General features: G+C 36.8%; 1 protein-coding gene and 1 pseudogene across 1 annotated transcript in view; one reads left to right on the plus strand and one right to left on the minus strand.

Moving 5' to 3' along the window:
• Positions 1–1,175: 1,175 nt before the first annotated feature.
• The window catches only part of LOC104875042 (beta-galactosidase-1-like protein 2), a 48,786-nt gene continuing 38,773 nt past the window's right edge, over positions 1,176–11,188 (plus strand). Inside the window, 2 exon segments of the mRNA XM_033764010.1 lie at positions 1,176–1,267; positions 1,396–1,593. Coding sequence (XP_033619901.1) covers positions 1,176–1,267; positions 1,396–1,593 — 290 coding nt within the window.
• On the minus strand, positions 8,989–9,850 carry LOC104874682 (annotated as a pseudogene).

Below are 11,188 nucleotides of genomic sequence, written 5' to 3' on the forward strand. Positions count from 1 at the left end.
AAAAAAAAAAAAAAAAAAATCTGAACTTATTAACAAATACCTGTTAAGCAAAAGACAAACTGAATTGGTAAATCAGCCACTTAATGGAACCATTTGTTGATTCAGGTACTGCTTTGGGAGCTGGGCAGCCATGCTGTTTCAGTCCATTTTGGATTCATAAGTTGTTTTGTTTTTGTTTTTGTTTTTTCTGGTACCGGGGACTGAACTCAGGACCTCATGCTTATGAGGCAGGCAGCAGCACCACTGTGCTAAAATCCTGGTGCGCTCATAGGAGTTTTTTTTTTTTTAGTTTATTGGTACATTTTAGGGATACAGTACAGTTACATTCATTGTTGTGATCATGTACCTCTACATGGCAAGTCTTGATTCTCATTTTTTCCCCTTACCTCTGCCCTCCCTTCATCCCCTCCTCCCCTCCCCATCTACAAACACTTTATTTTCATCTTTTCATTCTCTCACATTTTTTTCTTTTCCCTTTTTGTTCTTCCCCTACCCATCTCACCTTCCCTACACCTTTAGCTCCTTTCTTCCCATTTCTAAATGTCAGTAATATTATTAGAATCTTATGCATTGTTGCAGATTATTCACACCAGGGAAACTATTCGGTATTTACACATGTGTGACTTATTTATTTCACTTAGGAGTATATCTTCAATATGTAGCTCATAGGGTTTTTGATACAGGGAGAAAAGAGCATTTGCCCCAGAGTGAGCAACATCAAGAAAATTAGAGCCACACAGATAGTGTGCTCCAGAAATTCACCAAGAGATGGACTATGGTTCCAGAGAAGTGCAGTGTTGGGTTGAAATAAGAATTGGGTCTCTCTGTGCAGGAATTGCTCCTACCTCCAGGCTATGTTCTATGCTGAGACATAGAACTGCCTTAGCAGTTGAGTGTCTCCAACAACCTTCCTAGAGATCATTCTCTGTTATGTAATAAAATTTGTGGTATCTGAAAATCCAGGAGTTTAACAGGCAACTCTGTGATGCAGAGTAATAGATGTGGCCTCCAGTGAGTAGAAGTGACCTTGGGCTGTTGTGATTCCAGGCAATGCAAAAGAACAGTAGTAAATTCTGCCTCCATCACCCTCACCATCCTCCTAGCAGGTTTTTCTTGGCTCCCAGCTACCCTCCCTCAAGCCCTGCATCTCTGACTCCTCTTCTATCCTATTCATCATGTGGATCTTCCTGGTGAGACTTGAATGTATCCTGTGCCTGTCATTAGCCTTTTCAGTGATGGAGCAGCTCAGTCATGACCAATTTCCCAGGTATGTTTCAAGGAAAGGCTACGGAGGTTTCTCTCCCCATAGGGATGTTTAGAGCACTGAAGGAAAGGCCTTTCTGATCTACCCAGCCTTTGTGTCTAGGACTTCATGTACTTCCCTTGTCTTTGCAGGATTAATCAAACTCTCCTGACACCCTCCCACTTGAAGAACCGAAAAGTGGGTCTACAAGTTAAGGGCTCAAACTTCACACTGGAAGGCTGCCCGTTCCTGATCTTATCAGGCACTATCCACTACTTCCGGGTGCCCAGGGAGTACTGGAGGGACCGCCTACTGAAGCTGAAGGCTTGTGGCTTCAATACTGTCACCACGTGAGTGCTGTCTCCCTAGTACTCATTTCAAGACCAGTCTAAAGGTCATCTTTTTAGTACTTTCTTTGTTGTTCTTAGAAAGTACTTATCTCCTCTCCACAGCCTGAGTATGCTCTAATTCTTTTGCAAAGCCTCTCTCTAAACATGGTCACTATGGGCCAGGGTTCAGTATTCCAGTTTTCAGAGGTAGCTGCAAGCACAGATGGTCCCTAGCCACTGGAGAATCCAGGACAGTGAGTTTCACGCCCCTTAGAAATCCTCACTTACTTAGGGGTCATTGCTGCAGTGAGGAATCCCAGCATATGATGTGTGTTTGAAGATGGGTTTCACCAAGAGCAGGCTGGAAAGAACACAATCATCCATGTTCTGGAAGCTGAAATTTTAAAAAATTAATTACTTCTTTTTGTCCTTCTAACGTATCCATTATAGTTTGGACAGTTTTACTAGTCTTCATTTTCAGTGGTTTAATAATTTTTAAAATATGGGCTTAGAAGAAAAATATCTAGAAATTAATTTGAAGACTGATGAGGAACATTATTTCAAAGCATTCCCCCTTAAATTGTCATAATACCTTTTACACATCATTTTCCTTCTTTTTTTCTCATTTTTAGTTGCTTTTATATAGCAATGACTCACAGGCATTGAAATTTTCATGAACAATTACAATTTCAAAACCATTTTAGTCTAAATAGGACTGTCAAACTTTTTGTTCATTTGTAATATACTCAGGGAAATAAAAATTTACAATTATTTCATAAACTAAAAGGCATTCTGTTACCAAGAGGCAAAATAGTGTTAATGCAGAATAAAGGCAGCTTTGTACTTTAAATAAATTTAGCATTATAAATAAATTACATTGCCTTTAAAAAATTAATAGCTCACCAGCCAAAAACATGGAGACACAAACCTAGTCTGACAAGGTCAGATTCAATGATTTTCAGGGAGGCAGGGAGTGTCAGGGAAGCCATGGGATTCAAGTGTTAGCAAAGTGGGGAAAGGAGGGACTTTTTTTTTTTTAAAGTCACATTCCAGCCAGAGGGTTTGGGATGAGACTAAGAAAACCAGGCATGAATTCTGGATTGGTGGTGGCTTCTGACACAGGATAGAGGGGACTGAGTAGACTTTGTGCTCATGCCAGAGGCAGTTTAGCAATTGAGTCTCTGGAAATAGTACAGGAGAGGGCCTGGGGGTGTCATTGTTGAGAAAGCAAAAGTCACTCAAAGAGAAGGTGGGTCAGGAGGCCATATTTTCTATGAATTGTCCATCCAGCTCTGTGTCTGCCCCCCATTGTTTTCTACGAGCATATTCTGAGTAATCTATTGTTTTGATGTATTAAGGTATGTCTTATGGGTCCGAATCTAGTGAGTCTTGGTGAATATTCCCTGGAAGCTTAAGAAGAATGTGTGTTCTGCAGTTGTGGATCAAATATCCTACAATTCAGTCCATTTAGTTGATGGTACTATTCAATTCTGTCATAGTCTCACTGATTTTTCAACCTGCTGGTTGTATGTACTTTCAGAGGTTGAAGTCACTACATATATTAATGGATGTATCTATTGCGATTTGAAGTTCTGTTTTGCTTTGAGTGATTTTACACTTTGTGGGCACATACCTATTAAGGATTTAATCTCCTTGAAGAATTGATTCTTTTTTATTGAGTTTATTGGTACAATCTAGGTATACAATACAGTTACATTCATCATTGGGATTGACTCATCGTTCTCTGAAGATCATTTTTTTAAAAACATTTCTTTCATGGCAGGTCTGCTAGCCTCCAATTCACTCACATTTTTATTTTATTGTGTCTTTGTCTTAGGAACTATTTCTCCTTCACCTTTTTATTGGTGTATACTTACAGTACATGCAGTTTACAATCATCTTGGGGAGTGGGTACGTGTAAATACAACAGATTGATTCCTTTTTTTAGTCCCCTTCCCCTTCCTTCACTTTTTTCCTTCCTCCTCTAAATCCTCTTTCTCTGTTTTCATTCTGGTTGATATTATTACTCTTATCTCAAGTTTATAACATATAATGTTTACAGTCACTAGGACTTGTAGGTTCCTGTACATGACATAACTTTATTCTGCTTATTTCTTCTTCTTCTCTAATTGTCTCCTCTCACCTGTGTTCTCTTGGATCCCTTCCCACTTGCAAGAGATCTGTCCTCTTGTCTCCTTCTATTTGGCACATATTTATTGTGCTTTCCTTGTACTTTGCCTTACTCAAAGTAGAGATACCATACAGTATTTAAACTTGGTATCTGATTGATTTCACTCAACATTATATTTTCCAGGTGCACCCATTTTCCCATATTTCAAATTTGACCTTCTTTATAGCTGAGTAGCATCCCATTATGTATAGATACCTATATTGTATCCAGTTGTCTGTGATGGACATACAGGTTGTTTCTAAGATTCAGCTATTATGATTTATACTGTTACAAACATTGGTGTGCATGTATTACTGTAGTATGATGTCTTTAGCTCTTTGGGAAGACACCTAAAAGAGGAATAGCTGGGTCATATGGAATTTCTAATTTTAATTCTTGAAAAATCTCCATACTGATTTCCATAATGATTTTACCAGTTTACATTCTGGCCAGCAGTATAGGACATTTCCTGTTTCACTGCAGCCATGCCAATACTTGTTTCTTTTCGATTTCTTGATGACTGCCATTCTTTCTGGTGTAATATGGAATCTCAGCATTATTTAATTTGTATTTCTCTAATAGCCAGAGATGTTGAACAGTTTTTTCATATATTTGTTGGCCATTCATATTTCTTCTGCCAAGTATCTGTTCATTTTCCTTGTCCATTTCCTAATTGTACCTTTTATTTTATATAATATATATATATATATTATATTATGCAAGATTTTTTTCCCGTTCTGTAGGTTGTCTCTTCATTCTACTAATTGATTCTGTTGCTATAAAGAAGGTTTTTAATTTGATGTAATCCCAATTGTTGATTCTTGCTGTTGTTTCTGTACAATTGCAGTTCTGTTTAGGAAATCCTTTCATTTGCCTATGACTTATAGTGTTTAACTTATTTTATCTTCCAGTAGGTTCGATGTTTCATTTTAATGTTTAGATCTCTGATCCATTTTGATTTTAATTTGCTACATGGTGACAGATATGGGTTCAACTTAAATCTTCTGTAAACAGATATCCAGTTTTCCCAGCATCATTCGTATGCTTTTGGCCCCTTTGTCAAAGATCAGACATTGAATGTGTCTGGCATGTTTCTGTATCTATTCTGTTCCCTTGATCTATGCATCTGTTTTTGTTCCAGTATCATGCTGCTTTTATTACTGTTGCTTTGTAGTATAGTTTGAGGTCAAATATTGCAAGGCCTCCTGCTTTGCTTTTGTTACTCAAGATTGCTTTTGCTATTTTGGGTCTCTTCTGGCTCCGTATGAATTTTAGGATTGTTTTCTCTAGGTCTGTAAAGTATGCTGTTAATATTTTGATTGAGATTACATTGAATCTATATAACAGTTTTGGTAGTATGGCCATTTTGAGATTATTGCCTGCCTATCCAGGAGCAGAGGATAGCTTTCCAATTTCTGATTTCATCTCCAATCTCCTCTTTCAGAGTACTTTAGTTTTCTTTATAGAGATCTTTCACTTCCTTGATTAGGTTAGTACCTATATATTTCATTTTTTAAATGCTACTGTGAATGGTATTATTTTCATAACTTCTTCCTAATTGTATTCATTATTGGTGTACACAAATGCTATTGATTTTATCCTACTACATTGCTGAAGTTGGTTGTTACTTCTAAGCTTTTTGGTGAATTGTTTGAGTCTTCTATGTAGAGTATCACATCAACTGCAAATAATGATGATTTGAGTTCTTCTTTTCCTACATGTAACCCTTTTTTTTTTTCTTTCTTTTGCCTGATTTCTCTGGCTAGTGCTTTGAGTACTACAGTAGAACTGGTGATAGTAGGCATCCTTCTCTTTTTTCTTGATTTTAGAAGGAATGCTTTTAGTTTTTCCCCATTTAATATGATATTGGCTGCTGGTTTGTCATAAATATCTTATCAAATTCAGGTATCGGGCTGGGCATTTTGCTCATTGGTTTTGCTGCCTGCCTCGCAAGCTCAAGTTCTTCTGATCGACCCGAGTTTGATCCCTGACACCAAAAAAAAAAAAAAAGAAAAAATTCAGGTATGGTCCTTTTTACCTATGCTTTTCAGGGTTCTTTCATGAAGGGGTATTGGATTTTGTTGAAAGCCTTTTCTGCATCTATTTATATATAATCATGTGTTTTGTTTTGTTTTTTACCTTGCTTCTGTCTATGTAATGTATTGTATTTATTGATTTGCATTTGTTGAGCAGTCCTTGCATCTCTGGGATGAAGCCTATTTTATCATGCTGTATTATCTTTTTGATGATGAGCTGAGTTCTGTTTTCTAATATCTTGTTGAGGATTTTTGCATCTATGTTCGTTAAGGAGATTGGCCTATAGTTTTCTTTTCAGTTGGGTCTTTGTCTCATTTTAGAATAATAGTGATGTTGGCTTTCATAAATGAATCTGGAAGCACTCCCTTTTAATTTTTTTGAAGAGCTTGAGGAATATAAGTGATATGACATCCTTAAGTTTTTTTAGAATTTGGCAGTGAAACTGTCACATCCTGGGATTTTTCAGTTGATAGATTCTTTATTACTGCCTCAATTTCATTGCCTGTTATTGGGTTGTTCAGTATTTTTGTGTCTTCTTGAATTATATTTGGTATGAGTCTAGGAATCTGTCCATTTCTTAAAAATGTTCTAATTTAGCAGTTACTAATTATCTTCTAGATTTTGACAATGTCTGTTGTGATTTCTCCTTTTTAATTTCTAATTGTATTTATGTCAATCTTTTCTCTTTTTCTCTCAGTAAGTTTGCCTAAGGGTTTATCTACTTCATTTATTCTTTCAACAAACCAGCTCTTCAATTTTATGATTCTTTGTATTGTTTTTAGGCTCGATTTCATTAATTTCTGCTCTAATATTTATGATTTCCTTTCTCTTTTTTTTTGTACTAGGGATAGAACTTGGGTCTTTGTGCTTGTGAGGCAGGCAGCAGAACCACTAAGCTAAATCCCTAGCCCTATGATTTCCTTTCTTAATTTTAGTTTGGGCCTGGATTGTTGTTATTTCTCAAGTATCTTAAGGTTCTTCATGAGATTATTTGACTTTACTCTTTTTTTTTTCATTGAGTATTGGTACATTTTAGGTATACAGTACAGTTACATTCATCATTGGGATCTTGTACCTTTACATGACAGATCTTGCTTCTATTCTTTCCCCATACCCCTGTCCTCTCTCACCCTCTCCACCCTTCCCTATTTACAAAGACTTTGTTTCCATTTTTTCCTTTTCTCATATTTTTTCTTTTCCCTTATTTCCTTTCCCCTATCCTTCCCACTCCCTCTACACCTGTAGTCCTTTTCTTCCTACACTCTGTTTTCTTAATGTAGGCATTGTTTGTAATGATCTTCTCTCTTAGGACTGCTTTTGTAGTGTCCTTTAGGTTCTCATGAGTTGTACTTTGCCTTTAACTTCTAGAAATTTTAAAATTTCTTTTTTGATTTCTTCTGTGACCCATTGGTTGTTTAGGAGTGTGATATAATTTTTTAGCTGCTTTTACTTTTTCTGTAGATTCTTCTGTCATTGATTTCTAATTTTATCGCACAGTGGTTCCTGATACATGAAATATTGTTTTCCATCCTTTGATTTTTAGTCTATGAATATCTTTTGGATTAGATGTGTTTCTTGATTTCAATAGATTGTTAGACTCCATATTTTGATCCATTCTGCCCATCTGTGTCTTTTAATTGGAGAGTTGAGGCTACTAACATGGAGAAATAATACTGAGATGTGTTAATTATTTACTATCATTGTATTCTTTCTCGGTTTGTGACTCATTTGTTTTTCTTTTCTTGCCATTTGTTGTTGTTGTTTATCCATTGACATTTCTAGGTGTTTTCGTTTAATCCATGTTTTTAGCTTTATTCTTTTTTTAAATTTCTGTCTAGGATATTCTGTTATGGATAAGCAGGTTTGAACAATAGAGATGCACCATACTCTGTGCCAGATTCAAGCCCATTTATTATAGCTGGCAGCTGAGGAGGGGCTACCACCCAGAAAGATTCCTTGGCAATGGGAAGCCATTTGATTTCTCCTTTTAAACCATGCTTTCAGTTGGGGAGGGGTCAGGGGAGAGCAAGTGGAATCTTACAGAAGCATAACCATGCTAGGCTAGTGGGAGGGGCACAAAGAAGTTTCACACACTAGGTGAGATACAAAACATCCTACAACTGCAGCAAGTTTTCTGCCAAGCAGGATGTGGGAGTTTTGGGTGCTTTGTTCAAGTGCAAGAACTTTGTTCAAGCACAGGTACAAAATGGCATTGAGGCACAAGCAGGATTCAGGTTGGCTGTCACAATTCTTCAGTATTTTCTGGAGTTCTTGCTTATATCCATATATCTATGGAGCTTGTCTTTTTCATGAAATGTCCTCATTTCTTTATCTATTTTATTCCTGTACACATGTAGTTTTATTGTAAGAAAGCAATTTGTACACTTTGAACATTTATAACTGCGCATCACCTTTTCCTTTCCAGTGAAAACAAAAAAGAATTTAAAAATAAACCAACAAAATTACAATAGAGAATGTCAATTCCAAATAAGACCCTACAGGTTCTGCTGATTCTCCCATGGAGTGGCAGGGCTCAAGTCATTATTAGGAGAGAATTTTATTTTAAAAGTGTAATCTTAAACTGCAAGAATGTCTGTTAACATCACAATTAAACATGCCAAAGGAGAAGCTATGTTGTTAAATGCCCGCTTAACCCACCCAAACATCTCAAACCCACAATTTGCTAACCTTCTATACCCCATTTTTAAAAGATTTCTTTTTCTTTATTTAAACAATAGAAAGTAGACAGGTACATGTCGGTAAATGCTAACTGTCCGTATTCACATAGAGACACAATGTAATCCCTGAGCCCAATATACAGAGAAAGGAGGAAAAAAGCTAGAATTCTATGCACTACTACACAGGGGCCTAGTACCCTCCAGCTTACAGCAGAGTGAAGGTAGCAGAAGGGTTTTCTTTTTTCCCACAGAGCGCGGTGGTATTGATTCCATGCAGTTTGTGTGGAGACAGGAGGGAACCAAAATGAATTTAGAACAGAAAGTTGTAGAGATCCTTTTCCCAATGTATTCTGCTCAAGGTAACTCCCATAAACTAAGTCGAGGTTTGAGAAAAGACTTTAAGAACAGGGTGACTGAGCACAAGACGGGGGAAAAGACTGCAAATTGTTCCCAGGGACTGGAGAAAATTAAAAAAAAAAAAATTTTAAAAAAGGATAAAATAAAAGAAGGTTGGAATCCATCAGTGTTCAATCAGTCATCTTCTCCTTCATCCTCCTCTCCTTCCTCCCCTTCATCATCATCTTCATCTTCTTCACCTTCATCCTCATCCCCTTCTTCATCAATGTCTTCCAATCCTTCTTCTGCATAGTCATCATCATCTTCTTCTCCTTCCCCTTCCTCATCATCCACATCAGGAACCAAGTAGTACTGCAACGGATTTGGCTAAATATCATCTTTGATGTCCTCTCCCAACTCATCTGCTCCTGTATCAGAACGGTCAGTAAACCAGGTGAAGAAGCTCTTGGATTCTTCATGCTGCCTCTTCCTACTGGCTTTATTTGTGTTTGACTTGAACATTTCGTCAAATCCTTTCCAGATTTCCATTTGATTTCAATGGACTTTTAAGATGGACCACCACTCTCGTTCAGATGAGATTCTTTGGAGAGAACTTTATTTTCAAAGTAAGGATTTCCATCAAAATAAAAATCTATTCTGTAACCTGATTTTACATATTCAAATTCTGTCACTTTGACTCTGGTCAAATAATGCAATGCCTCCTCACCTTCCTCCCCAAGCAGTGCAGACACTTGTGGATGGTTAACACATGTTGTTACCCAAAAGTTTGGGATTTTGGGGATCAATTCTGACCACTTCTGAAAAAATGGTTGGCGGAATTTGTTATATTTCTATTCTCCTTTCAATATCTCCTCACAGGCTTGTTCATTGTCTGTCTTTCATTTTGTACTCCATCAATATGTTCAATTGCTTCTTCTTGTTCTTTTTCTCCCTTGGGTAGGCCCGGTGAGGCGGATGCTGCCTCAGACTTGGGGCCTGGAGACTATCGGGGCTTCTTGGTCAGAGGGGTGAGCGGAGACTGGCGCTTGGGGGCCATGACAGGAGGGAAGTACCAGCACCAGCCCAGGGTCCTCTCAGGCCACAGGAAGCAGCTCTGGAACCTCTCATCTATTTTAAATGGAAGCATTGCTGAGTATGTGACTTTGGGTAGGAAGTTATTTGTTCTTAGTGCTTGAAATACTTTAAACTCTTCTGGGCTTTAAAATTTGTGTTGAAAAGTCTTTCATAATTTGAATGTGTTTACCTTTATGTGTGATTTTTATTTTTCTCTGACTGCTTCTAAAATTGTGAGTTTTTTTAAATATCTGGCAATTTAATAAGGATATATCTTGTTAAGCTTCTTTTTTCATCATAGTTGCTTGGTGTTTTGGAAGCCACACTTGCTTGTATGTTGAACTCTTTTCTCATATTTGGGAAGTCTTCTCTTATGATTTCTGTAAACATATTAATAATTCCATAGTTTTTCCTCTAACATTAATTAACCTTAAAGGTCTTTTTAGTATCATCTTGTAGCTGCCGAATGGTCTTTTCTTTTCCTCTTATTTGTGTGTGTTTGTGTTTGTGTGTGTGTGTGTATGACTTCTGAATATTGTAGTAATTTACCATCTTGTCCTTAATTTCAGGTACTCAGTCTTCACATTTTTTTTTTTTTTTTTTTTTTTTTTTTTTTTTTTTTTTGGTACCAGGGATCGAACTCCTGTCCTTGCACTTACTATGCAGGTGGCGGAACTACTGAGCTAAATCCCCAGCCTCACATTGGTTATTTATGCAATTTATGAATTCTATACAGTTTTTTATTTCAGGTGTTTCAGGCTGATATCTTTTTGAGGATTCTGAATCTTTGGTGAATTTGTCATTCATGTTTTGAACCAATTTGGCCAATTTTTCCACTTTTAAAAATTAATTTTTAATTCCTTTTTTTAATTTTTTTTCTTTTTATTGAGGTTATTGGTACAATCTAGGTATACAATACAATTACATTCATCATTGGGATTCTGTACCTTTACATAATAGGTCTTGATTCTCATTTTTTCCCCTTGGCCCTGCCCTCCCTTCACCCCCTCTCCCCTCCCCATTTACAAACACTTTATTTCCATTTTTTCAGTTTCTCATATTGTTTTTCCTCTCCCTTATTACCTTTCCCCCACCCTTCCCACTTTCCTTACACCTTTAGCCCTTTACTTCCTATTTCACATTATTAATTGTCTCATTAGGATCCTGTGTACTATTATAGTTTTTCACACCAAAGAAACTATTCGGTATTTCAGTTAAAGAAATCTCTGTATGAACATTAAAAATAGGGAATCCTAAAATAAAACTAAAAAGGAAAGTAAAAGAGAAAAGGCAATGATGTAACATCAAAATAATCCTTAAT

Source organism: Fukomys damarensis, unplaced genomic scaffold (genome assembly GCF_012274545.1).
Source record: "Fukomys damarensis isolate Sample0158 unplaced genomic scaffold, DMR_v1.0_HiC HiC_scaffold_16, whole genome shotgun sequence".
NCBI classification, from domain to species: Eukaryota; Metazoa; Chordata; class Mammalia; order Rodentia; family Bathyergidae; genus Fukomys; species Fukomys damarensis.